Genomic DNA, 27,765 nt, shown 5'->3' with positions numbered 1-27,765 from the left:
ATATAATTATATACATAACATTATCTGGACAATCACTCCAATGTTTACATTGGGGAAAGTGAGAAACGAAGGGCCTCTGTGTACTAACAAGCTCGTGGAAAACAGTAAGGGGGGGCACACCTTTGCAAACGTGGAAACAAAAGGAAAAGGGCAGATCAAACTGCGTTATAAACGTTCTATACTGAAACTGGCCCAGACCCAAGGGAGCCATCACCAAGCCCTGTTGGCACTGGCACTGCCATTCTTGGCCATGGTGTTTGAGTGAAGACTTAGCTTCCTATCTTATGTGGTAAGGTTTCTGTTTTCATGACATCTTCTATCACGGTGTTCTGAGAGGGTGAGAGACAGTGAGTCAGGGCATGTTCCGTCCCCGCCCTTCCGAGTGCAGGCCGAAGCATGCAGGTACTCGGCCTTCCTCCTCACAGGGCTCCCAAAGACCGCAGAAGCCCAAGCCTGGAGCAGAGGGGCAGCTCTGTCACCGTCTGTCCTGTTGACTAAGCTGCCTCCCTCTCTGCCTGTCTGAAGTCTAGCCAAGACCTCATTCCCCTGTCAGCCCGGTCCTCTGAGACTGTCAACCCCATGGTTAGCCATGGGTGAGGCAGAAACCGTCTGAGTGAGGATAAAATCTGGACTAAGACAGCTATTATTAGTACTGAGGTTCACATGCTCCCAAATGAGGGCCTGACCCCATCTATGACCGTGGTTCTCCACATCTGGCAGGCATGGGCAAGATGGGATGTCAAACTGACAGAAATAGCAGCTGTGATTACCCCTGGAATGAAACCCAACATGGCTCCTGCCATCTTGAGCACAAGGACTTCAGACACGACAAAGGACTCTACTCGGAATTCTATCAGCCCACCTCTTCAAACTAGGAAAGACCCCAGAGGTGGCAGATCACACCATAAGAAGGTCAAGGGGGCGTTCTCTGAGGACACTAAGGCTCTCATCTAGTGAGGACTAGTGTATTCTCCACCTCCAGCTCTACTGACCCAGGCAGCCACAGGAAACCTCAGGACAGTGGTCCTGAGGTTCACTTGTGGCTTCAAACAGGAAACTACCACGCAGGGGGCCACCACCCATGCAGGGGGCCACCACCCACGCAGGGGCCACCACCCACGCAGGGGCCACCACCCAGGCAGTAGTTGGCTTTGAGCCTCCTCCTTAAGGTACCTCGACATGGACAGCAATATGGAAATCAGGTCCAGAAACAGGGCCAAGGACAAGGACCCTTGAGACCCACGGTATCTGCAGTCACCTTTAATGAGGCCACACTTTCCCAATTCCTTCCAAATCAAGGAACATGAATGGAGAAGTCAGTACAACCTGCAAACAAGGTGGACCCCTTGAAGATGGAGAACCTGCCCTCCCCATGGGGCCCCAGATCTCCGAGTCCTATTGTGCTTCAGGGTCTCCTCTCCAGGAAGCAGAGCCTGCCAGCCTGCAGTGTACGGCCTTTCCTAGGGGTCAGGAGACTGTCCAAAACATGACTGTGCCCATGTCCCCCAACAGCTGCCAGTCAGCAGCAGGGCCGGAGAGTCCACTTGTCAGAGTCCACACCATGTGTTATCCTTTAATGAAGCGCTGCATCTCGGTGGGCCACTGCTCTCCCTCCCCACAGCCACCTGAAGTCAGGGCAGGCCTCAGGCACCGTCCTGCTTAGGCAGCAGCAGCCTAGAAAGGCTTTTTTTTTTTTTTCCTCTCAGGCCTTGAAATTGGCAACAGGGAACAAGGACAGAGGAAGCTAAACTGAGGTCAAGGAGGATGGATGAAGAGGACAGGAAGTGGGAGGCGCTCTTCCTTCCTCTGTGATTCCTGATGGGATGTAGGCCAGTGCTCAAGAACAGTACAGTCTCCCCAGGGGCCCAGAGGCCCTACCAGACATTCTCCGGAAATGCTCAATCCCCAGCTCCCTGCAGGCTGGCGTCACCCAGGAAGTGTGTCACAGAGTCACCAGGCTTGGGGCAGGCCTGGCACTACCCACTGAGCCACTAGGTCCCAGGCCTACAAGGTGGGTCCAACGGGGCTGAAGCCAGCGGGAGACTGGGGGCCACCTTTCATTAAGCTCTGCTTGTCAGTCACTACAGGCATCTACGAAGGTGGCCTCTCCCTTCCAGGGCTGCCCAGGAGGTGCTGAGACACGGCAGGCCAGGACTCCTGGTCCCTATAGATCCGTGACCTTGTTTTCCACAGCAGCCGCGATCTGCTGGAGCCGGTAGCCCAGCTGCATCTTCTGGGCGGTGCCATCCTCCTCCAGGGCTGTGATGATCTGAAAGGTGGAAGCAACAATCAGGGGAGACATCTCTGGACCCCACGATCACCGCAAGTAGGCTAAAGGCTGCGGCATGGTCGGGGGTAAGCACAGAGAAATCCAGTGATTGCATCACTTCCTGTCAGGGTGAAAACTGAACAAAGTCACCATGGGTTGCTTTTCTAGAGTTTGGCGTTTTGAGACAGGGTCTCACTACGGCCTTACACGAACTTGCTACCTCTGCAGTGTTGAGAATATAGCCATGCACCACCACACAGAGATGGAAAAGAGTGTTACAGACGGACATACTTTACTCCTTAACATCCTTCCCGTGCCCAGCCCATTTTGTGTAGAAGCCAGCCGTACACACACGCTGGCCTTCTCACAAGGTCTGCCGGAGCCATCTCCACGGCTCTGCCTGCCAGCTAAGGGCATTTCATGATTCTGTGTGCCAAGACCAGGAGGTGCCGTATGAGACAGATAGGCAAAAGTACAACCAGAGAACCACAAATGGGGCTGTCTCCCTCTCCCTCCAGCGGGCGAGACCGCATCACCTCTGCTGGGGCTCACACTGAAGGACACGTGTATCATTTAGCTGTTACCAGACCACTAGGCTGTGGGCCATCATACAGGTTCCTGTAGTCTCAACTGTGACAGGAACATCACTGGTGCCACATGAATGTAATTCCACTAGGCACTCCTAGAATGACTAACAGGTACTTAGAACAACAGGCCTGGTCAAGAGAGGGCCCAGAAAAACGCCTCCCTGGCTGTGCTGAACCTCACCCATTCATCCTTTGGTTCACGAAGCCCAGCCCAATCTGTACCCTGAGAAGTGGTAATATCCAGGACAAAGCCAACCCTGCAATCCTCAAGGGTTGGCTACTAGGTGGTTTTCCGGCACATCCCACATCCCATCTCTAGATCCTGGCAGACTCTCCAGGTACCCCTAAACACTACCACCATACCATGCCTGGAAGCCCTACTGCAGAGCCAGGACGGGGAATTGTGGGGACAGGGAGAGCAGAGCCAACATCACTGAAGGAGCCTATGGAAGCCGCACTCGGCTTCCCAAGAGGCGCACTGAGATCAACGTCAGCCCTGCAGTCAGGCCCAGGGTGTGCTCACCTGGTCGTAGTATTTGTTGATATACTTGTAGAGTTCGTGAAGAGCCACTCGGGCCCCCAGGTCACCAGAGTAGTTCTAGGGGAGAGGGCAGATACATGGTGAGGGAAATGAGAAGGAAGTGGGGGAGAGGCCCAGGACCCCAGAGAAGAGGACAGGGCAGGGACCCAAGGCAAAGCATGACTCCAGCTCAGGACAGGCTGAGGCCAGAGACCTCCATGGTAGGAAGAAAGTCCAGGACGAGTTTCAGCAGGGCTGAGTTTCCCCTGGAAGCCTGCCTGCCTCTCCCAGGCAAGGCTACAGCTAGATATTCCTCCCGTTCATTCTGAGCGACTAGAGGGCCGAGGACTGGCTGGGGACTCAGTGTCATTTTGCTCTGATCTTACTCAAATGTTTCCTGAGGCCAGTCCAAGGCCTTCCATGGAGACATCAGACCTTCAGTCTCCTTTTCTGGACAGTAATGGTGATGCAGCTCAAGTAACCCATGGAGCTCTTAGGGTGACCAAATGCAGAAGCACACCCCCATGAAGGGCTTGACACAGCTGTACCCCAAAAACATAGCTGCTGCTGGTAACGTGGGTGTCCTTGTAACCACTTAAGGAACACTGTCCATAGTTCCTAAAGTTCTCAAGTGGGTGCTGAGGGTGCCACGTGGTAACAGAACAGTGGATAGTACAGGCAGGTAGACTCCAAAGGCCTAGAGCTGAATCCCACCCCCTCTTCAGACCCTAACCGGGGCTGCAGCCACACAAGTACCTGGCTAGATCAGACAGGTGACAGCTCTCACGACAAGACCCCTGCTCACTGAGATGCTGGAGGTCTGGCCTTTGGCAGTAACATTGGAACATCCTGTCCGTATGGCGACAGGATGTGTGTCCTCTCCCAGCCAGATCACAGAGGTATAGAGGTAACGAGTGGAAACAGATGAAGGGGAGACTTACCCGGGACAGCTCCGCGAGAACTGAGTTCATCTCTTGGTCACTGGCCGGGACGGTCTGTCTGATGTCTGTATAGTATCTGCCAGAAAGCCAGGGACAGCAGATGCTAAATAAGCAGAGCCCACTTCCTTGGTCCAACCAGGGCTTCCCTAGGGCCTCAGCTGCACACACACCCCACGCCTCTCCAGACCCACGCCCTCCCCCATACCTTTCCACCATCTGTTTGTAACGGGGAATATCCCGAGCATACAGAAGCTTGTTGATGGGAGAATCCTGGACAACCGGGAGAGGGCAGAAGAGAAGGAAGGAAGGGTCAAAGTTCAACAGGGTGATCCGCATCATCACTGTTTTATAACTAAACAACCCACATCCCAGGACCCTTCCAACAAAGCAGGACCACTGGTCACCCCAGCCTACTCCTTGGGCTTTTTCTTTTCTTTTTTTGTGCGCATGCATGTGTGGAGGTCAGAGGACAACTTGCAGGAGTTGGTTCTCTTCTTACACCATGCGGGTCCCAGGGACTGAGCTCAGGTCCTCAGGCTTGGCAGCAGGTGCCACAAACCATTAAGGCCCTGGCCCCTGGGGCCCCCATGTCAGGAGACTCTGGGCTTTGACCCCACCTTTCACGCCATGCTCACACCCCCTCCCTGCACACTGCTGGCTCTTCCCCAGACTGTTCCCCTCAAACCATTGACAAAGGCAACACCCCAAGAAACCAAACCCGTCAGGCATCCTGGCGGATTGCTCTAGGATTGGAGAATCCATGCCTCCACCAGAGACTAATGGTGATCCCCTGCAACTTCTCAGGCTCACCCCCAAACCTGAGGTCACCACAGTCTGGGGCCTGGGAGACTGGCCTCACCCTTCAATATCCCATACCTTCAATCCATACCTGGACCTTTGCTGGCTTGAGCTGGCCACTAGACCACAGGATAGCCCACCTACACATAACTGCCAAGATGCTTTGCCAAATCACACTACTCCCTGTTCCCAATCCTTCTGAACTACCCATTTGCCCTAATGGTAAGACCTCATCCGGTGGCACTGGCTACATATGACTACACTGTCAGTCTGTCACCACGCTCCACCCCAACCACAGGAGGCTACACCTACTACCATCTCAAGTCTGAGCTGACACAGGGGCCCTACCCCCTTCCCTCCCGGCTAATCCCTTGAGACTGATCTTGGCCACCTTCTAGAGAGACTTTGGGATGAAGCCTGGTGTGGGAACGCCTTAGGTTAATGGCTGCCCCCTAACCATCATCTCCTTGCCAACTATGAGACGAGCCTGAAGCTCTCTGCACCCAACACTGTCCACACCCACTTAGGCCACGTGGGTGACCACATCCTCCCTTGTCATGTCCCTCCGAGCCTGCTCACCCTGCCCAGTTTGTGGTCGGCCAGGGTGCAGGCATCCATGAAGGTCTGTGCGATGACGAGGAGCACCGCATCCATGTTATCAGACGTCTGCACATCGAACACGAACTGTGGGTTTTTGATGATGTTGATCCAGAACCTCAGTGGCAGGCTGCAGATGGGGGAGAAGGGGGCCAATAACCATGCTGGGGAGGCAGGAGACCCCCACATAGGTCCTGAGCCCTGCTCCTCCCGCACCTGTTGGTCTTCCAGATATGGATGGTATCCTGGTCGGAGATGCCATGCTGCTGGGCCTGTTCATCCAGCAAGTCAAAGAAGTACTTCACGGCCAGCGGCACGGGGCGGCTGGTGCTGAGAATCACCTGGAACAGGTCGTCCACAAACTTCTGCAGTGTGCCCTGTGGGGAGAAAAGGAGCCGGAGAGCCCAGTTAGGAAGGAGATCTTAGCAGCGGCCGCTCCCTTGTACAAGCCCCACACCACGCTCATGTTCCCTGGGTAGCCCAGCCCACCTTCATGGACAGCAGGCGCGTCAGGTAGATCTCAGGAATGGCCTTGGCTCGCTCACGTTCCCCACCCCGAAGGCTGCCCCTCCTCGGCCTGGGAGGCTCCGGCTCCTCACTTGGCTTTACCAGGTGCCAGGCCCGGATGCCTCCCTCATCTACATCTTCCAGCATTGGGGTCCCTGTGCCAAGATGTAAGAGTTTGGGTGCCCCCCCCCACCCCGCATGCTGCTGCCACCTCTCAGGAACCCATGTCCAGGAGTGAGAGCACCTGACTGAGGCTCCTCTGAGAAGACAGAGGCACTGGCTCTCCCTCAGTCCAAAGGACCTTCCCTCGCCACCCAGGACTGGGCAACAAAGTGCAGAAAACCACCATGAGGAGGAGGTCGGTACTCACGTTCTCCAGGGATGTAATCCTGGTTTTCCCTAAGAACATGCTTTGTAAGGCAGGGGACTAGGGCCACCGTTGCTCCATCTGGGACCTGCTAACCACAGCTGGTGATCCTCCCATCAGGCTCAGTCCCCCTATCCAGCCCTAGCCCTCACCCTCCCACCTTGTAATGCTGCAGGGTATTCAGACGCCTCCACAGACCCTGGATCTCAGAAGTGACATCCTCATCAGAAAGGATGAGGTGCCCGGCCACTCCAGACCGCCATTCTACAAGGACAAGAGAGGACAGGGTTCAGGGCTTCCAGAGTCCTCTTTCTGCCACGCAGCCCATCTCCTCCTAGGAGACATGGCCCTTCCACCTGAAGGGCGCCTCACCCATCCTCTCCACACAGCTGGAGCAGAACCCTCTCCAGGTGAAAGGTCATCTGATAATGTCTGAGCCAGCTGTTGTAGCAACTTCAACATCCCACCTGTCCTCCCAGGACCAATCTTGGGCCAGCTCAGGCCCAACACTATCTCAGGGTTCCCAAGCCACCCTGCTTCCGATCCTCACCAACATCCAAGGTTCGAGAGTCCGGCCGCTGGGCAAGAGGCACTCCCTTATAAAGCTGGTCTAGCATCTTCTCCTTGGCCTGAGAGATGGTGTCACAGTCCAGGACTTTCACAGGGATACCCTGGGCCTCTCCTGCCCCAGGCCCCACAGCCAGAACAGCATTCAAGGTCTACACGAGAAACGTGAGTGATTTTAGGACTGGTTCCACATGCACAATGACCAAGGCACAGGTCGAGGGCAGAGCTTGAGAAGGGTTACAGCCTCGGAGTCCAGCACGGCATCAAGCAGTCCTTAACGCTTCACCTATGCCACACACACCCCTCCCCCCGCCGCAAATGCTCATGGGGTGAATGGGAGAACCCCCAAGTGAGCACATAACCCTCCTTCACACCTGAGGCAGTCTGCACAAGCCAGACACCCCCCCACCCCCCCACCCCCGCAATCTGATGGAGAAGGTGTTTAGCAGAGACTAGCCAGGTCTGCCTGCCTGGTGGCCACTGGCTTAGGGGACAAGACTGCATCCTGAGGAGATGACAAGAAAGAAGCTGACTCAGCATAGACCCGTGCTTCCCTCCTAAGTCAGGGACCCTCTGAGACTCCCATCCCAGTGCTACCAGGCTAGGCTGTAGCTCAGTGCTGGAAGTACGCTTCTAGCATGCGGGACGCCATGTGTTCCTACCACAAGAAATGAACAAATGGCCGCTCCAGCAGGCAGCCAGAGGGCACACAGGCTCTATATCCAGGGATAGGCACCAGAAGCCAGTGGAAACTGACGGTGCAGACCAGACACAGGTCCACCTGCCCAGAGCACAGCTCACCAGGGGACGGTACTCCACATCCTCTCTGAGCAGGCGGTTGTCATTCAGGGTGTATTTGGCTTTGCCAGTCACACTGTCCACGGGACCCTTGTCCACTTGATGCTTAATCCCTCGGAAGAGCATGTAGAGAGGCTCTCCTACAGAGTCCTGTCAAAGTGCGGGCAGTCAGGGCCTCTGGCGAGAGGCAAGAGTACACGGGGCATGTTGTTGGGCGAGGTCTCGCCTCTGGCATTAGTGGGCAGGCTACACGGCCTGCTGGAGACTTAGTGCTCTAGGGGCCCGACCCTCCCGGGTGCAGCGCGGCCGGCCCCTCCCTCACCCTCACAAAGGCGTAGAGGCAGATGGACATCCAGTTGGTGAGCAGCTTCTCCACCACCGTCTCCGTCCTGAGATGGCAGCGAGGGGAAGGCCAGGGTCAGCAGGGGCCGACAGGGCTCTATTCCACAGACCCCCCAAACCCAAGACCCTGGCTCCACTCCTGGCTCCAGCCGTCCCGCACCCGGACAGCCACACACCTGCGCAGCATCAGCTTGGGGTTCTTGGCCACATACTGGGCCACCAGGTCACTCAGCAGAGTACGGAGGATGTCAGTGAAGTATTCAAGTTTCCCGTGAAGCGCGACAGTGAGCAGAGATGCCACGTAGGCACGGTCCCGAGCGGAGAAGGTCCGCTGACTCTCCAGGGTGTGGATGAACTGAGGCCAGGGAGAGCGTGAGAATGAGGGCTGGGTTCAGAGACAGGTGGAGGAGACTAGGCCAGTCCAGTTGGGAGCAGGAGGGGGTGGGGGGGCCTGGCTGGGGGTGCACCTTGGTGAGGAAGAGCTTGCTGTTAAGCAGGTTGGAGAGTTGCCCCAGGCCCTGTTCCACAGTGGGCCGCCGGCTGTCGGGCACGCCGAGGTCCCTGTGCAAGGGTGACTCCCGGTGCCCAGGGAAGAAGACCCTCTCCGCGTACACCTTGTAGTCGAGGAAGGGGATGCCGCTGCCGAGGAGGTCACTGGTGAGGTCGGTCATCTCAGTCATGAGGTCTGCGGAGCAGAGGAATGTCAGTGGATCCCACGTGACCGGAGCAGCCTTGGGCGGAGCCCCGGAGGCGACTCCCACAACCCAGCCTCACCTGTAAACTCCTTCTTGCAGCGGTCCCGCACACTGCTCTCCAGATTCTCCAGCTGGATCTGCACTTTCTTATAGTCCCTCAGGGCCTGCTTGCTCTTCCTCCTACTCAGCACCAAGGGCAGAAGGGAAAGGGCAGCTGGGCTCGACCTGGCTCAGGCCTGCTTAACTGTACTCCAGGCCGACCCCAGTCTAACCTGACCCCGAACAATTCACCCTGTCCCATTCCCATCAACGCACATCTACCCCTCACCCCTGTCCCCAGCAAACTCTGACTATGTCATATAGGGCCCATAAGCTATTTTTATAAACACAGGTTTGTTAGAACTCAGCTATAATCAATGGTTTACGTATTGTTCATGGCTGTTCCTATGCCCGTGGACAGAACAGAGTATTGTGGGAGACCACTAGGCCTGTTACAACCAGAGATCTGATCCTTTCTGTGACATATTTGCAGAGTAGAGAGATGGCTCAGTGGTTAAGAGCACTGGCTGCTCTTCTAGAGGACCTAGGTTCAATTCCCAGCACCCACATGGCAGCTCACAACTGTCTGTAGCTCCAGTTCCAGGGGATCTGACACCTCACACAGACAGACATGCAGGCAAAACACCAGTGCACATAAAATAAAAATAAATAAACTTAAAAAAAAAAATGTGCCAGGCAGTGGTGATGCATGCCTTTAATCCCAGCACTTGGGAGGCAGAGGCAGGTGAATCTCTGTGAGTTCGAGGCCAGCCTGGTCTACACAGGGAGTTCCAGGACACCCAGGGCTACACAGAAAAACCCTGTCTCGGAAAAACAAAACGAAACAAAATTTTGCAGATCCCTGCTCTAGTCTCTCCCTTCTCCGTCCAGCCACATCTCCCCGCCTGCCATAACTGGCGACACCCACCTGTATACAAGGACAATGATAATGACACCCAGAGCCAGGAGAGATGTGCCCACGCCCAAGCCCACTTGGGCCGCCACGGGAAAAGCCACGGGGCTCTCGCCATCATACTGTACGTGACCCAGGGAGAAGCGCAGGTTCCCCATCTGTACCTGTGTGGGAAGCGACCTGTGAGCCAGGGCCCCGGACACCACGATGCCCAGCCCCGCCCAGGTCCTGCCCACTGACCGTGAACTCGGGCAACGCATCTGGGGCCTCCGGGAAGTGGTGCCGCGGCAGGGGCTGCTGCACAGGGGGCTCACAGTACAGGTGGTGCCGGGTCAGAGTCTTCACCACACAGGGGCCATTCCCTATCATGGCCACCACCTCCTCCTTCGACATGGCGAGGTCCAGATTCTCCCCCTGCAACATTGGGTCACTGACTGGCTACTCAGAACGCTTGCCACCTGGAGCCTGTCTTCCCAAAGGGGAATGCTTCTCCTGCCGGCTGAGCCCACGCTCAGAGGTGTCCTTTAGACGGCTCACCACAGCCTCCTCTGTGCTTCCTTCCTGTCTTCTCACGGCTGAAACTCTGCAGGACCTAAAACCATTCCCCACACCCTGGGCAGATAACCAGCTCTTGAGTTACCCACGGCTAGGCGATGACGGATTATCTGACTCTGGCCTGGCCAAGTGTCCACACACTACTTATCATGTGTGCCACAACACGCATCTAGTGTCATCCATGTAAGCCCAGCTGCCAAATGAGGATCAGTCAGTCACCTAATGTGTACCACGCTACCCAATTACTGAATACGCCAAACCATTGACCTAACCAAACACAGATACCTTGGTGGAGTACAGGGACCCAGGGCACCCATCAAATCCCTGCCAGGACCTCGGCTGGCACCTATGTTGAACCAACCCCTTCAGGGCCTGCTCTTTCAACCCTGACCCCTCCAGATACACATACTGTTCTCCTCCCGAGGAGCCCGAGAAGGCACATTACCTCCACAGAGAACACGCTCCCTGGCTTGTGCCGGAACGGTGTGGTGGGACCCTCCGGGTTGAGGGAACGCAAAGTGGGGTCAGCCTCATAGGAGAAGGGCGTGGGACTCAGTGTAGCAAAGTCAAAGACCACGTTGTCCAGGATGAACTCCACCTGGACCCAGGGGTCCTGCGGCGGGCCTGGGAGAGCAGGCGTGCGGCACATGATAAGAAGGGAGGAGTTCACGAGACACGGCTCCTCAAACTGTGGACGGAGATGGGGGCACATCAACGGGGCACTCCGGAGACGGGCGGCTGAGCAGAGGTGGAAGCATCTCCTCTGGAACCCACTACCCCACGGCTGCCCACAGGCTGTGGTACGAGTGAGGGGAGAGATGGCCAGCCTGCTGTAAGCAGGGAGGCTCATGGGCATGCTCTGTGATGACGGTTTCAGAATAACGTACTTTCTCAGGGGCCACGTGATGCCTCTGTCCAAGACCCTGGCCAGGCTGAGGCATTTTGGGGACCACAGTCACTCGGATTCTTGGTATCTGCACCACATCCAGATTCTGGCCTCGGACCCATATCTCACGTCCTCCACTGAAACACAGTCGGGGAGCCACTCGTGACTTAGACAAACCCGGACCTAAAGCACAGCCCAGTCCCCAATCTAAACTTCATGTCAACAGTAAGGGGTTCACAGCCCCCATTCCCAGAACCCCATCTCCCCCACTGGGAGGAGAACTACAAAGACTTTCCACACATGCTTTGGCCCCACACCTGAAGAAGCTCTTGGTGGGGCCCACAGAGGTGACGTTGGGATCCCACGTGTACTTGAATTGACCATGCTGCAGCCTCCGCTCAGTGGTCCCGAACCAGACAGCCACGGGCAGCGCAGCCGGCTCGGGGTACGGGCTGGTCTCACAGCACAGCTGCTCAGACTGCTGTTCCGGGAGCCTGGGGTGGGGGTGGAAGATAGGCCAGCTCCAGGAGGCAGCGCCCTGCTCCCAAACCGGCTCACTCTGCTTCCTCACCAACCGCAGTCTCCATCAGGTCGCCCTGACGTTGTACTTCTACCACAGCCCTGGCTTTTGCGGGGTGGGCCCCAACTTTCATGTGGGGTAGAATTGACCCACGCCACACCGGCTTTTCCCACCACCCCATCTCCTCCCTGGAGCACACGGATTTTGTAGCACAAGGAAGCAGCCCTTACAAGTGGCAAGGCTGGTCACCGACCACCACACGGATGTCCTCTAGCCGCCCAGTCAGGAGCTTAGAACCATGAAGGGTGAGGCGGGTGCCTCCAGCTCTAGGGCCATGGCCTGGGAAGATGGAGTGTACTTTTGGATCCTGTGGGAGGAGGAGGAAGGGGGTGGGGACAGACAAAGTCAGGCCGGGGCACCTCCCACAAACAAGGCAGCCTCAGGGTGAGGCGCTCTGTGAAGGCAAACCCAAATGGGCTGAGACGCCCACAGAGGGAGAGGCCTACTGGCAGCTGGGGTGGCTCAGCAGTCGGGCACCTGATAGGCAAAGTTGAACTCCGAGACACCGTGTCCTCTTCCGGGCACCTCCACGGCCACAGCGCCAGTCACCTCCTCCCTGCTGGTCCCAGTGACGCACACAAGACTGAGGGCATAAGACAGGCAGGGGGATGGCGGGCCGCACAGATGCTCCCTCCCAGTGACCTGGCAGATCCTCTTGATGGGCCAGCATCCCCTCGAGCTTTGGAGGGAACACCTTGCGGCACACCAGCAAGCCTTGGCATCGGAGAAGTCACATTCCTGGTTCGGTCATTTAGGTACACCCTCCAACAAGGAGGAGCACATCTCTCTGACGTGACAGGCGGTTACAAAGAAGCCCTGGAGAGCTGACTGCGGTGGGGCCGCCAGAGTGGGTAAGAGGGCTCACCAGCCCCCGCAAACCCCCACCACCACCCTGGGGTCAGCAACCACTTGCAGAGTGATGCAGACTTGACCTGATCTTGAACAAAAGGTCCCTGAAAGGCTCTAGTCAGGACTCGGGCAGATGTGAGCAGTCGAAGGCTGGTTCTTAGCCAGGAAACAGAAGCCCGGGGCACATTAACTTCCAGAATATTAAGCCTACAGTGGCTAACATTGTCACGGTCACCACACACACTAGCAAAACAGAGCAAGCGGTGTGCACTAGCCAGCGAGGCTCCAGCCATAATATATTTTACACTTCATAAATCACTCCATAAATCACCTCAGTCTGATGTTTCTAGAATTATTAATAGTCTAGAGGCTCTGGGGGTTCTTAGTTACCAAACATCTGGAGGGAAGTGCATGCTCCTGCAGTGACTCCTGTGTAAAACAGAAATCGTGGGGCTCTGCACCAGTTCTTCTGAGGGTGCAGTGAGGAGGTCACCCTGATATTCTGCCAGGTTTGGGCCCTGTTGCTCATGGGTATCTCCTGGAGAATGTTCCGTATCCACCTGCAGCACTCTGGAGGTGTGCCGCAGGGGCCCCTCCCGAGCCCTGCCGGGGCAGGTTTTGGAGAAGTGTGGGGGAGAAGGCTGAAGGACCTGCTACAGTGATCCCCAAGGCCACCAAGAGAGTCAAGGAGGACATCTAAGCAGAGCTCAGCAAGCTCTAGGCAGCAACTCGGCCCGACAGACTAGAATCTCCAAGCAGTCCAGGCCAGGGACCACAGCAGGGATGCACAGGAAGCCGGAGTTCCAGGCCTCCGCTGTAGGCCAGCACTAAGACACTGACACCATAATTAAAGGTGGAAGGAAGGAAAGCAGACAGAGGAAGGAGGCCCTGGAGAGGAAGCCATCTAGCCACACTGCCCTTCCATGTTGGGCCCAACCAGCTCACCTACTGGAGACCTCGTATTTCTCAGGATCAACAGCACAGGGCACTCCAGCCACTCTGACCATGTCCAGCACATCCTGTACTCGTTGGCCCAGGTTGGAGCCCCTGATGGTGACATGGGTACCTCCGTCTATAGGTCCAGTCAGTGGCTCCACCTGTTCCAGGCCAAGGACATTCACTTTGACTTTTCCGTCAACCTCTGTGGCCTGAGGCAGCCCAGCTTCTTCTTTTGAGTCCTGTGTATCCATGACACAGGACAACTTCCCTCCAAGGGCAGCAGCAAGAGAGGGGACATGCCAGCACCCCAACATACCGAGTGAATGAGGGGTGCAGGGCACTGAGTGGCCACAGCCTCAGCCTCGTGACAGGCTTCACGGGCCACACACCGTGGGTGCTCCCCCTCACACCACACACAGTTGTACTGAGGCATGGCAGTTCGGCAGTGGCTGCAGTCTCCATGTCCCACGGAGCAGTCGTACAGCCTCACTAGAGACAGCAGGAGCGGAGTGTGATGGGGAGGCCTAGCGGAGCCCGGACACCGCCAGCCTGCCCCGTGGTCCCGAGGCAACTGACCGTGCAGCCCGTCAGCACTGTCCACACGCAGACCCCCGGCCCAGCGCAGGAACAGCCCCACCTGGAGTTCTGGCTGCAGAGCTTTATAGCTGAACTGGAGACGTGGGAGAGAAGTCAGAGCCTAGAGTTTGGGCCAGGCCTGGGGAGGGTGTGGCTCAGGAAAGGACCATAATGACTAGTTATGGGAGCAGTGTCGGAGCTCAGAATTGGAATTCTGGGATCCCAGGGTTAAAGGGCAGGAGGTCAGCAATGGAACTAAATTACAGAACCCCCTGGGATATCAACTTGGTCAGACTGGGATATGGGGACCCCATGAGGTATATGGCACAGTTGGGGGTGTCCATCTGTTTTCCTGTGTCAAAGCTTGGGCTGTGACAAGTACTACAACCAGCTGAGGTTATCAGCCGGCCTGTGGCCAGTGCATCCATGCCCACCCAGGCCCCTGTGGTCTGCACCTGGTGTGGCCGGCACTTGATGTAGCACCAGGTGTCTGGAGGTGGCTCACACTCAACCTGGGCCTCAACGGCCACCTCGTGGCCCTCCAGCTCCATCACACACTCGCTGCTCTTGGGGCCATCCTGGAGGCAGAGGACATGCTGTTGTTCAGGTGGCTTTAGAAGCTAGGCCCTGCAAGCTACAGTACAGGCCCTGCCCCGGAACAGCCCAAGTTGGGAGAGAAAGCTGAGGCTGCCGATGCCCGTTCCCTGTTTTATAAGACTTGGTCAGCAGTCTGGAGGGAAAGATGTTAGCCGGACAGGCAGACGCACCTGGAAGAGCCACAGGTTCCTGCCTCGAAGCTGGACTTCTCGCTCCACGTGGACTGGTATCAGCGAGGAGCCTTGGACATTCTCCACACAGGGGCAGGAGCTCACCCTCTGACTCATCTCTCCCTGCAGGCACCAAGAGCGAGGCAGTCTGTGGCTCCCACCCTGCCCACCTCAGCCCTCTCCCTTGCTCGACGACTCCAGTGGCCGCCCTCTGTCCCCCCCGCCCCCCCAAAGCAGAATCAGAGGGCGAGCGAACGGCTGCATCTTCCCATCCCCTCCCGAGGCCTCCTTCCTGGGCTGGACCTCACCAGCTCCCAGAGCCCGGGGGTGTCGTACTGGTAGTCGAGGCTGGACAGCAGGATGAGGGGGGCAGGAGAGCCCTCGTGCTCTGCTGAGTCTCCATCACCTGAGAGGAGTGTGGAAGTGGAGAAGGCGGGCGTGTCACCCCCCATCCACTCATCCGCCTCGGGCAGCTCGCCGCCTTCTTTCATGAGCCAGTCCAGAACAGGCTTCATGGAGCCCGTGGCCCCTGGGAAAGTGGTGGCAGGGGCAGTGCCGGGGGGCTGGTCCAGAGCCACCGTGGAAGGCAGGGCCTCGGGGCCAGGCTCTGCAGGGGCCACGGTGTCTGGGGGGAACGGGTAGGAGGCTGAGGGGTCCTCAGGTTTGGTCACTCCTCCCAGGTCAGTAGGGGCAGGGACAGTGGTTCCAGGTGTGGTGGGGAGCTCAGGAAGGAGGGGCTTCTCATGGAGAGGTGACTCTGTGGAGGCAGGGGAAAGTATGGGGCCAGGACCCGCCCCCGGGCCCCCGAGGCTGAGCTGGGAAGGCCTGGCCCCAGGCAGGCCATCGGAAGCCGGGGACGGTGCCGTAGGCTCCACCAGGAAGGTGTTGGGAGTAGGGGTGACCGTGGCTTTGGGGGCCGTGGGTGGGAAAGGGGTGAGTACATCCCTTGCGGGAGGGACTGGGGAGAGAAGTGGGCTCTGAGGGGGAAGGCCAAGAAAGACAGGAAGGGCCACTCAGCAGGCAGGAGCAGGAGCAGGCAGGCAAGGGTATGTTAAGAGGGAAGAAGACCAAGGAAAAGAGAAACAAAAACATCCCATTAATTCTCTAAAGCAGGAACACAGAGGGCAGGCTCCAGGGGTCTGTGCCGAGCTGGAGAACCAGAGCCACGCCTCTTGCCTCTCGGCTTAAATGTCCTCTCCCAAAGCAGATGGGATGGACAAGCAGCCATCCTCCAGGGAGTCTGTCACACAAAGCGGCTGGGGTGCTCAGACAGAGCTTCACAGGAGGCCGGCAGGCGCACAGACCCCAGGCCATTAGAGAACCCCACCCTGGGGAGCCATCAGCCCCACCCCCAACACGCCTCATCCCGGAGTCCCACTCACCTGATGGCTTGCCACCATCGGCCCAGCCACACACGAGGCCTTGTGTGTGCAGAGGTGCTGCCACACACACCAGTTACACCCCCAGCGGCTGCTCACACAGGCCCGGCACCTGCACACAGTGCAGTCATGGAATGGAGGTTGAAATCAGGGAGCCCAGTGCCAGGGGACAGACAAGGTAAGGAACTCACGGTGCAGACGGGAAAAACTCAGTAACTGCCATGCAGTCATAGAACAAGAGGGAGGTGTTGGCGATCACCACGGCACCAAACCTGAGCTCCACATTCACAGAGACGTGATCTGCAGCATGGGGGAGAAAGCCAGAAATGAGGAGTGGGGAGGGCCTGGGATCCATACGGAATGAGGCTGACACCCAAACAGAGACAGGAACTAGGGTCAGAGAACAAAGTCCACAGGACACAGCGTGGACACTGTGGGGTCCCGGAGTCAGGAAGGGGACTCAGAGCATGACCAGGGTTATGTCTGGATTCACCTCTCATCCCAACAAAACCCCTTAGAGCAAATCGGAAGCAGGATGGCTCCCAGGTCCGGGGCTGGCCCCTTCTCTCACCCACCGGCTCCTCTCTGCAGCATCGGAGCCTCACTAGGGTCTGGGGAGGGGCACATCACACCGGACCCAGTCAGCATAGCAGGACTCTGATGGTCTCCAAAGTAGCAGAAATACGATTCCCCTGGCCAAAGAGACGGCAGGCCTGGTACCGACAGGAAAACCTACCGAGAAAGCCGAGGGGCATGCTTTGGGACCTCTGGGTGGCAGACCAAGGACTCTCATTTAAGGGATACCAACTACAGGCTGCCACTGGCATCCTGTAGCCCCTGAGTCCTACAACACGCTCTGACCTTGACTGTAACAGAGAAGTCCAAGGCCCAAGACAAGTGGCTGAGCAAGGCCATGTGGCGTTTGATGCAACCACAGAAAAACCCAAGGTCTCCTATCCATCCCCAGAGCTCTCGCCATCGGGGCCCCACCTGCTCTGGGCATTTACCTCCCTCGTCTCCTCCCGACTGATATTGGCAGGGCTCAGAGCCACCACTCGAAGACAGCCCAGGTCCGACTGGAAGCTCCACAGCCATTGCTCTGGGCCCTGGCCCCTTGAGCACTCGGACCGGCGACTGCATCTAAGAAGAACCAACACGTAACCGTGACCCTCAAGCAGCCACCAAGAATTCACAAAGCAAATACATCTTTAGTCCCGAGGCAGGCCCTGGTCACAGCCCTCACACTGGGTTGATACCGGGCTCTGGTGTCTGCTATGGCAGGGAACTGAAGCCCTGAGTAGGGGTGAAGAGCAAGGGTGAAGAGCAGGGGTGAAGAGCAGGGGTGAAGAGCAGGGGTGAAGAGCAGGGGTGAAGAGCAGGGGTGAAGAGCAGGGGTGAAGAGCAGGGGTGGGCTATCCAGAGGTGAGAGGTCGAGAGTCAATGGACAAGGGTCAAGAATCTGGTATAAAGCAGTTACAGAGGCGGCACAAGCCCAGGTCAGGAGGTGCGGAGCACTAACCTGCCCAGGAGCACGCACCAGCCACAGTAAGGGTCCCTGTGGGCCAGGCAGGAGTCACAGTCCAGATGCTGAGCACAAGGAGCCACAGGAACCTTCACAAGCTGTGACAGCAAAGAGGACCTGAGGCTGGCAATCCAAAAACCAGTGGCTCACCCACACACGGGTCCCTGGACCTGCCCAGAGACCCCTCCCAGCAGTCATTCCCTGGCCTGTGTCCAGGACTTACAGTAGTCTGGGTCGCTACATACAGATGCTCAAAGGTACCATCAAAGGTAAGGTCTCTGCTCACAGCAGACCCCGGCTGGATGCTCTGCTTAGAGTACGGGACGACACTTCCAGGGCCTAGGTAGACCTAAGACGAAAGAAAGACCACGAGGTCTGGCACCAAGCCCCGAACCACAAACTCCAAACTCTCCTCCCCTTAGAACTGAAACAATTTATGAATAAGTTTTCTCTTTGAGCAGGTGTGGTGGGGCAGCCTTTAGTCCCAGCACTCTGGAGGCAGAGACAGGCAGATCTCTGTGTTTGAGAACAGCTTGGTCTACAGAGTGAGTTCCAGGCAAGGCAGGTTATTACAACCAGCCTTGGGTCTGGTGTGTGTCTATGCGGGGAGAACCATAGGTGAAAACCACCCGACCCTGGGAGGAGCGGTCCAAACAGAGCTGGGGCAGCGATGGGGGAGGCATGTAGTGTGTCACACGTCACACATCCCAGGCTCAGTACTTCCTAAGGACGTACCCTATGCAACTGTCCTTGACTGTCACCCAGGAAAGCAATGGTGTGTCTGTCCTCCATGGTGACTGCCACAGCTGTTAGTTGAACCCCTGGCAGCTCCAGAATGGGTGTGGCTTCCAAAGGGACACAGCTGACCACAGGGCTGGGTGTGTGGTCTGAGCCACAGGGAAAAGCTTCCGGGGTATCCTACAGGTAGCAAAAGACATCACTAAGACCCTGCCGGGGTAACCTCCCCGGACAACCTTCTCCCGGGCCCCAGTCTGCTAGGCCTCCCTGACAGTCCCGCCCTGGGCAGCACACTCTTACAGGCCCAGCCTTAGCTTTCCCTCGGTGACTTCCATCCTTCCACTTTTCATCCCGGTCCTCATGGCCCCCAACTTCTGCCTTCCCTTCCGGGAAGCTACTTCCTCCAGCTGCTACACTCAACACCTCTTCCTGAGCCATGACCTAAAGCTCTCAGCTTGGCTCAATTCCCAGCACACTGGCCTGGGCTCAGGGAGCAGTTTCTCCATCCCTATCCTTCCTAGGCCATAGCCATGTGACTCTTTACCTCTGCTTTTGCTCCAGAACCTAAAACAAGAGCGCTCATTCCAACCTCCCCCCTCGGCCTCCAGCCCAAACAGCCTCAGCCGACCTCTCCCGCCACTTCATTAGCACCCGACTCAAGCAAACCCCACACTGCCTCTTGCCACCTGCCTCGGCCACTGCAATAAGGTAGTCTTCCTGCTCGGGCCTAAAAGGAAATACCTAGCAGCTGCGCCCGCCCCTGCCCGCCCCCCCCCCCTCGGCCCTTTTGAGTAGGTGCTCGGTGACCAACGCCTGGACTCACCACTGGAAGCTGTGCACAGTGAGAAAGGACACCATATGCAATGTCAGCCACCTTGGTCCCGTTCTCAGCACGGCCTTCCCGGGTGTAACAGGCATCTCGAGTATAATTAGCAAGCTGGTCGACCTCATCCAGGGGGAAGGCACAGAGCACAGAGGTTCCAGATGCCCCGGACGATGCCGACAGGGGCCAGTCCACAGTGGGAGGAGCCACCGAGGAGAAGGCTGCGAAGAGCACGTCCCTGCCGGCCACTTCCTTGGATGTGGCGACAGCTGCAGCATGGATCCAGCCATAGCGGCCACCCTGGCAGGCCAGGGGCAGCTCCACATAAGAGTAGTAGTGCTGGTCCTGAAGGCACACTCGGGACACGTAGGCACGGAAAGCTCTGGAAGCGGCCTTCAGGTCTCTCCGCAGGAACAGGAAATAGGCACTGGCCCCACGCACAAAGGCACTCACAAAGTGGTGGCTGTACTCGGAGAGGTGGCCCACAGCCAGCTTGGCGGTCTCTTCGTAAGAGAAGGCCGCTTGGGGGTCCGGAGGTCGCAGGGCCCGGGTAGTAATGGGAGGAATGCCACCGCTCACGCCCTTGCTGGTGTACCCTCGCCCCACAAACAGGAGGGGCTCCCCTGCCGACCCCTGGGCAACCAGCCCCACTGTGCTAACTGCAGGGTCATTTGCAGCCACATACTGGGTGTCCCCAGGCCGCTCTGGCCGAAGCAGCAATTGCCCGATCTGTCCCAGGCTCCGTAGCTCACAGATGCCCTGATGAACACTCCCACACACCACCAGAGCCTCTGGGCTCACCAGGAGCAGCTGGTTAGGGTTGTTAGTAGGCTGGGCTTGGGGACATTCATCAGGTATCACAGGTGGCAGACAATCCAGGCTGTCATTCACAGGGCCTGTGGACACCACGGCTTCCAGCTGCAACTCAGGGCTCAACTGGAACAGGAAGTTGGTGGCCCCGACATAAAGGGTACCTGAGGTGGGGTCTCTTGCCAAGTGTTGTAGATGTGTGCCGTTGGCAGTGAAAGCAGCTGGTAGAGGGGACTGTTGGGCGAGGACACACCCGGCCCAGAGCACCTGAAGAAGAACTGGGCCGAGGACAGGCATGGTCACCTGGCAGAGACAAGAGCTAGGTGAGGCTCACGTGCCCAGGAGGGTACTCAGAAATCACTGCTAAGGGATAGGACTGTGGCACTTCTAAGATGCTCCTCCTAACCTGGGCTACTCCGAGATTCCCAGTATTCACTAGGCTGAGATGTGCGGGGTGATCCCAGGGCTACATGCTGACCGAGGCAGAAACAGAAGACGCTGTCCTTGGAAAACTCACCACGACCCCTTCTCTGGGGACACTACGCTCTCGACCTGCACCTACCCACACTCCACCCTAGCTCCGTCCGCACTCATCTCCTCGCTCCTTCTACACCCTGCTCTCTCTGATTCAAGTGACTGAGGAGGTCTCTGAGGAGGGAGAGGCCCCTCGATGCGGACACCAGACTTCCAGGCAGGAGAGGGGATGGTGAGTTCGTATAGACCACCAGCGTGTCATTACCAATGCAAGAACTGGGCGCAGAGATGGCTGTGATGATCCTACCACTTTGGAGGCAGAGGCAAGTGGACCTCTGCCACTTTGAGACCAGCCTGGTCTATATAGTGAGTTCCAGGACAGTCACATACAGACCCCGTCTCAACAAAATAAATACATGAAAAAGAAAAGAATTTGGATGAAGGGCCTTTCAGGCCAGGAGTCCAAAAGGGTGATAACCTATAGGCTATGCTGGGATGGGTGGGGGCTGAAGGGCAGGGCCCCACCTTGGGGAGCCCTGAGTAGCAGTGACAGTCGCACTGTTCCCCATTAGGGTAAAGTCTGGCTCACCTGGCAGGGCTGGCTGGATCAGGAGATAACAGCATGACCTGAGCAGGAGTCACCTGGCCAGGGGGGGAAGCAGAGAATGAAACTGAGGGCTGGGCAGCAGGCATGTGGACTCCCCTCCCCACTCCCCAGTCCGCCGGGAGAGCCCAGCCCAGCCTGGCCCTCAGCCACCGAACACATTCCACAGAGGACGCCTCCTCAGAGCCCACACAGGGAGGGGGAGGGCAGCAGAGCCAGGCACCCGAGGGGCCTGGGAAAGGTCAACCAGAAAGGCACCCCATGGCCATCTGGGCCCAGGCAGGCCCCCAGCACTGAGGTCCCTTCTCGGCACTCTTCCCATCCCACCCTTTGCTTTAACTCTGCTCTGTCACGGCTGAGTAGCTGTACACCACTCACTCAAACCAGGGGCTACCCTAACTCAAATGGGCACTGGCACACCAGCAGGTACACACTCACACACACTAAGATACATGCATAGCGCCTACCCGGAATGCATACATCCCACACAGACACAGGAGCACTTGCACATACAGATACACACATGGTGATGCATGCAGACGTGACCCATGCACACAGTGAACACATACACACAAACATTAAACACACCACACAGGGCACATGCACCCATGTTCAGACACCACATGAAAACAGTCATACAAAACTCTACCCCCTACAGACATTGCATTGACACACCACACCTACCCACCGGAGACACACACATCACCCACATTAGACACCCGCACATACAGACTCACGCACACTTCCCTGGTTCCAGCACTAAGTCCTAGAAAGCTGTGGAAGGCAGGCCGTCTCCTGGAATTTTCTCCCTGCAGGTTGTAGAATCAGAACCCAGAGCGCAGTATGAGGGGTGGGCTGGGTATTCTGAGGAAGTGACCATGCCTGCTGTGCCCTGCAACCCGAGTCCAACACGAGGACCTCCCCAGACTTTCAGTGCCTGCTTTCCCACTCTGCAGGCCCCAGCTAAAGCTCCTAAATCCCAGACCTAAGTAACTATGGCAACACTACCTTTCCCAAACTCCACTGGTCCTCAAGCAGGAACACAAAAGTTTGGTTAGGTTATGGGACAAACCATCCTACATTGAGAAACACTTTTCCTCCTTGCCTGTGCCCAGGCCACACTGCCCAGCCCCTCCCACCACCCAGCTGCCAGGCTGTCTATGCAGAATGTTCCCCAAGTTCCCCTTCTTGTGCCTGGATTGGCCCATACTATCAGAGGCCTCAGCAGGGCGCTCCTGGGGTTGCCCTATCACAAGCGGAGCTGGGCACAAGGCTAAGAGGAAGGTCCAGCAGCCTGGTGGGAGCAAGGACGCTGTGGTCACAGCCCAGTGGGAGCAGGGGGCCATGGCCACAGTCTGGCTGGGCACTGCTCCCAAAATAGCTTGGGGGTTTCCATTTTTAGTGTGCAGAGAACAGGGCAGCTCTATGGGAGCGGGAACAAGGCTCCTCTGTTTGCCACCCAAAGGGGTGTGTGTGTGTGGCGGGGGAGGCAGCAGGGGAGAGCAGCCAGAAGCCCAGGACTGCGGCAAGGCCAGGCTACTAAAGAGCCCCCCACCTTGTTTCCAAGGGATAGAGAGACCAAGCTTCCTCCCCTGGCAAGGCAGAAGCCTCCTCTTAGGCTGCTATTGCACGACCCTCCCACCACCTCAGGCTACAGATGGGCCCTGGGCACAGGGTCCCATAGTGAGACCAGCATTTGCTGTTTCATTAGCTTGTAAATATTTGCTCAGAGCCTACTGCATGCCAAAGTTTCTCAGCCCTCAAGGGGCAGGAACAAAACCACTCCCCAAACTGACATTACAATTGCGTTGAGGAGACCATACGGAGAAATGCAGGGCTCCGAAGAGCTCAGCACACAGGTCAGAGGTTAACCCACTCTAAGGAACTACGTCAATCGGCCTGCATACCATGGGCAGGAGCAGGACAAAGGGGAGTGACATTTTTCTCCTACATGCTAGCAGACAGATTTCACTTGAGCTACACGCCACAGAGGCATCCCTAGTCCCTCCAATCTCTAGGGACCTCACTGGATGGTCTTTAAACAAAAATGGAGTGTCCACAGTCCTCAAGCTTTTGGGGTACCCTAGGGCTGGCCCCTCTCATCCCCATCCTCCCTCACACATGCTCTTCGTCCCTGCCTAAACTCAAGCTTGCACTCTACTCCCCGCCATCACATGGGCTGTTCCCTCCGCCTGGAATGGCCACTCCCTCCCTCTCCCATTACCTCCCACGCCCAGTGATCACCTCCCTGGGGAGCCTTCCTAGGCTTCCCAGACTCCTGGGGAGGTGACCCTGTGAGGTAGATGAAATGGACACACCGTCTTTGGGCTCTGTGCCTCAGTTTTCCCATTGGTGGGAGGGGAGGCAGGGCTGCTCTGACCAGTAAATGTGGTAGTGGACCTGGCATGCGCAGGACCCCTAGACCATTTTCTCCCATTGCCCCCGCCCACCCTGGACAAGGCGGAGAGTTCCCACTTTTAATTAAGAGGCCCCAGCAACCGGCAACCCCAACGAAGAGCAGGTGTTCCCTACATGGTGAATGAGCCCCCCATTTCACTGCCAAGGAAACCCAGGCAGTGGGAGGTAACAGGAGCTCACACTGCTTTCCAAGCCTTTTGGCCTCTCAAAAGACAAGGAATTGGCCCAGTTTTATTAACGATCAGACGAGAGCAGACTGAAAACACTTCTTTGGAGCCAAGCCTCACGTCCCGAACTTGCACTGCCTGTGTCTCCTCCCTGCTCCCCACATCTCAGGCTCCGTCCAGGCTCACCGCCAAAGTCTAACTCTGCCTGTGCCCAGGCCTGCCCCACAGGCCTCTTCAGAGCCCACACTCCCTGAAACCCTTCGGCGGGGCCAAAGGGTGCCTGAATTCTGCAAAGGGCAAGCACCACCTGACCCCCTCCGGTAGCTGCTCTCACTAACCGAGAGGGCTCACAAATTCAGCCCAGCTGCACCTGCACATGTACCTTGCCTGGGAGTTGGGAAACTGGCCTTCCCTTTCTGAGCCCCCGTCCCAGTATCCACTTAAAGGGGAGCGTTACTCATTGACAGTGAAATGGTGAGCACTGCACACCTGCTTTCTGGATGTTTATGGGGGAGAGAGGGGCCATTATTTACCAGATACCCGCCATAAATTAAGGCGCTCATCAAGCACACGCTGGGTATGTCGGTACCAAGACTGAGTCCCAGAATTAGAAGGCTCGTGGTCCTCCTTTGTCAGCCTCAGCCTCAAGGGTCTGTTAGCCTATGGGGGAGCCTCCACTTCCCTGCTTCGGCTCATCCTCAGCCCTCCTCCCTCCACCGCGCCACGGGACAAAGACCCCACCAGTGGCCCTGGGAGGGCGGGGAAGGGGCCGGCCGGTCCCGACGGCGGCGGTGGCGGCAGCGAGGAGGGGGCGCGGAGGAGCAGCTCCACCTCCTCTGTCTCCCAATCGCGTTTCAGGCGGTGCCGCCAGAGTTTGCCTTCGCGCGCACGAGTGTGGTCCCAACTCTCTGCACCGAAGCCGCCCACCACGCCACTCGGGCTGCCCGTGCCCGGCGGGACCGAGGCCTCGGGTCGTTCCACCTGGGTGCGCGCGGCTCTCGCCCCGGCCCCGCCTTCCCAGCCCAAGCCCCGCAACTCACCGCCCAACCTGCCTGCGGGATGCGCGCGGCGAGGCGTCCGCGGGCAGCTCCGGGCTCGCTCGGGATCTGCGCGCCGCGACCTTCCCTCCCCCCGGAGGTGGGTCTGGCGGAGCCGCAGCTGTTACCCGGAGACCGAGGGGCGGAAAACTGCGCCCGCTGCCCGCCCCTCCCGCCGCGGCGCTGCCACCGCTGGGAACAAAGGAGACAAAGCCGCGTCGGCCGGCCCGAGCTCCGCTCCTTCCACCACCACCCCTCCCGGCGGGCCGCCCTCCCCCCGCGCGCCGCCCGGGTCAGGCCGGAAGCAGCCGGGAGAGCGGGGTGCGCTGCCCCAGCCCCCCGGGACCCCGCATTCCGGTCCCGCGGGATCCGAGTTTGTGAAGGGCCTAGGGGATGATCAGCCCCTCTCGTTAAGGGGGGGCTGCTGCACCCCGGCGGTAGCCATGGCTACGGGGACGTGGAGGGTGAGGAGCCTAGCCCGGAGCGTGGGCGGTCCGCCCCGCCCAGCGGGGCCTCACCTGCGCGGCTCGGGACCAGCCGCGGGCCCCACTCCCCGAACGCAAGAGGCCGCGGCCATGGCTGCTTGCCTTCCTCCTGGGTGTAGTGATACAGCCCCGGAGCTTCGCCCGGCCAGACTTCGATGGGACTCGTGTCCCTCACCTGCCCGTCCCGTCCCCTAACCACCATCTTCACTACCCCCAACGCGCCGCGCCCAGCGCCCCGAGCGCCCTGTTTCCCTTCTAGTTCCTGGCGCTTGTGGCCATCCTTCCCCAACTTTCTTCACCTGAACTCCTAGGCGCCAGCTTTCTCCTCTTCTCACCTGGCCCTGCCCACCTTTCCTTCACCCAGGACTCCGCAACACCCAACCTCTCCTTCCGGTCCCCACCCCTAGCTGTTTGAGTAGAGCCCGGGCTTTGGACCCGAGTTTGCGCCATCACTAAGCCGTGTAACCTGACACCCCTCCCCCCCACCAAATGCTCACCCACAAGTAGGGGTGATACCACCCCTAGCTGGGCTGTGAAAGCAGGGCACACTGGCTGCGAGGTGCGTCAGTGGGGTCTCCCTTCCTTTTCTCCAAGGCCTGCACCTTGAGCCATCCAGAACTCAGAAGCCTCGCGCAAGTCTGGACTCCCTCCGTGGAGAACACCTGGGTCTTCTGGGCAGGAAACCCTGTGCAGAGGTTCTCTCCCCTAGGCACATGGATTGCACCGAGCCTTATGGAGGGCCCTTTACCCCCGGCCTTACCTAAGGCAATCTGTAGAGCCAGGACCTGACCCGTCCTGAGGGCTTTTGGAGGACTTTAGCTCAAGGCCATCGGCACAACATCCGGAAAGGCAAAATCTGCCATATATATATATATATGCTTATATATGCATATATATATGCATATATATATGCATATATATATATATATATATATATATATATATATATATATATATATATATATATGCCTCTAAGGTTAGAGGGCTCTCCAGCAGGGAAGCCAGCAGAGGAGGTTGTACTCAGAGCTGATGCTAGACTCCTCTTCCTCCGCCATCTCAAGGGGGGTTGGGGGGGGGTCTGTGCTGGCTTGTTTTATGTCAACTTGACCAAGCTTGAGTCACCTGACAAGAGGGAACCTCAATTGAGAAAAATCCCTCCATAAGATCCTGCTGTAGGGCATTTTCTTAATTAGTGATTGATGGGGGAGGGCCCAGCCCATTGCGGGTGGACTAGGTAGGTGGTCCTGCTTTCTCTGAGAAAGCATGCTCATTCAGCTAAGCCATGATGGGCAAGCCAGTAAGCAGGACCCCCCCTCCCCCCCATGGCCTCTGCGTCAGCTCCTGCCTCCAGGTTCCGGACGCTGTTTGAGTTCCTGTTCTGACTTCTGTCAATGACATAAGCCAGATAACCCTTTCCTCCCCAACTTGCTTTTGGTCATGGTGTTTCATCAGAGCAGTAGAAACTGACTAAGACAGGGTCATCTTCCTGCTTTCTAAAATATCCTTCCCCTAGGTCTCAGATCACCTCTCTTTTTCCTCCACCCCCCACTTTCAGCACCTGATTCCAGTCACCTAGGACATCATCAGCACATTGTGACAATCCGGCAGGACAGCCTGTTTTCCGCACCCTTAGGCTTCACAAGTCTCCCAGATCTATCCCCACCTCAGCTGGGACAGTCTACCCTGGCTCCCACTTCTGTTGGCCTTCCTACTTCTGCAACTTCTAGGAGGCCCCTTCACACGTGGGGAGTCCGCTCCTCTCACACCCACTTCATCAAGTGTATACCTGTTGGAACTGACTTTATCCCAGAGGGGCGCCTGAACTCTCCACAGCCTCCCTCATCTGGACACAGATACGGTGCTTCCTGGCCCTTCAGGAGTATGAACACACCCTTAGGTGCTGGGGTTATCTCACCCTAGGGAACCACTGTATACTGAGAATGAAGGAACCGAATGACGGAGAGATTAGGTTCTCAGAGGTTCAAAGACCTTGAGGAGCCATTTGGGCCACGCTTGCTGTTTAGACACTGCGGCTCCTCGTGGGAAACACTTGTGGCTCCAAGGGCACAAACAAGCTCCCAGCTGAAGCACACCGCCTTGGTGCACGCTGGGGTGGGGGTGCACTCCGGGGAGGCTGTGAGACTGACTCTCCACTATGGTTCTAGACCTCTAACACAGGCACAGAGCAACACTCCACAAATTCTGTTTACACAAGG

General features: G+C 57.5%; 1 protein-coding gene across 4 annotated transcripts; it reads right to left on the bottom strand.

Moving 5' to 3' along the window:
* Positions 1 to 1,244: 1,244 nt before the first annotated feature.
* On the bottom strand, positions 1,245 to 26,142 carry Plxnb1 (plexin B1). 4 transcript variants are annotated; one of them, XM_076577075.1, is made up of 38 exons: positions 26,047 to 26,142; positions 21,428 to 21,480; positions 19,555 to 20,667; positions 18,729 to 18,911; positions 18,217 to 18,342; positions 17,991 to 18,091; positions 17,479 to 17,611; positions 17,047 to 17,203; positions 16,663 to 16,771; positions 16,475 to 16,583; positions 15,401 to 16,069; positions 15,093 to 15,215; positions 14,781 to 14,903; positions 14,326 to 14,419; positions 14,066 to 14,238; positions 13,756 to 13,907; positions 12,439 to 12,544; positions 12,132 to 12,268; positions 11,699 to 11,875; positions 11,383 to 11,518; positions 10,941 to 11,183; positions 10,181 to 10,354; positions 9,956 to 10,104; positions 9,068 to 9,168; positions 8,761 to 8,978; positions 8,470 to 8,648; positions 8,274 to 8,340; positions 7,955 to 8,101; positions 7,137 to 7,305; positions 6,747 to 6,850; positions 6,590 to 6,674; positions 6,202 to 6,374; positions 5,929 to 6,089; positions 5,695 to 5,842; positions 4,523 to 4,587; positions 4,318 to 4,393; positions 3,380 to 3,454; positions 1,245 to 2,269 (listed from the first exon to the last, which is right to left on the bottom strand). In XM_076577075.1, exons 3-38 carry the CDS (start codon positions 20,659 to 20,661, stop codon positions 2,165 to 2,167), a joined length of 6,354 nt encoding a protein of 2,117 aa, XP_076433190.1. In that variant the 5' UTR covers positions 20,662 to 20,667; positions 21,428 to 21,480; positions 26,047 to 26,142; the 3' UTR covers positions 1,245 to 2,164. The 4 variants fall into 4 exon arrangements, with proteins under 4 accessions (XP_076433190.1, XP_076433189.1, XP_006978346.3 ...); XM_076577074.1 differs by lacking the exon at positions 26,047 to 26,142 and adding an exon at positions 25,849 to 25,940; XM_006978284.4 differs by lacking the exon at positions 26,047 to 26,142 and adding an exon at positions 25,068 to 25,196.
* Between the last annotated feature and the right edge of the window lie 1,623 nt (positions 26,143 to 27,765).

Source organism: Peromyscus maniculatus, chromosome 7 (genome assembly GCF_049852395.1).
Source record: "Peromyscus maniculatus bairdii isolate BWxNUB_F1_BW_parent chromosome 7, HU_Pman_BW_mat_3.1, whole genome shotgun sequence".
NCBI classification, from domain to species: Eukaryota; Metazoa; Chordata; class Mammalia; order Rodentia; family Cricetidae; genus Peromyscus; species Peromyscus maniculatus.
The sequence above is the reverse complement of the archived record's forward strand: the minus strand, read 5'-3'. Positions and strand labels throughout refer to the sequence as shown.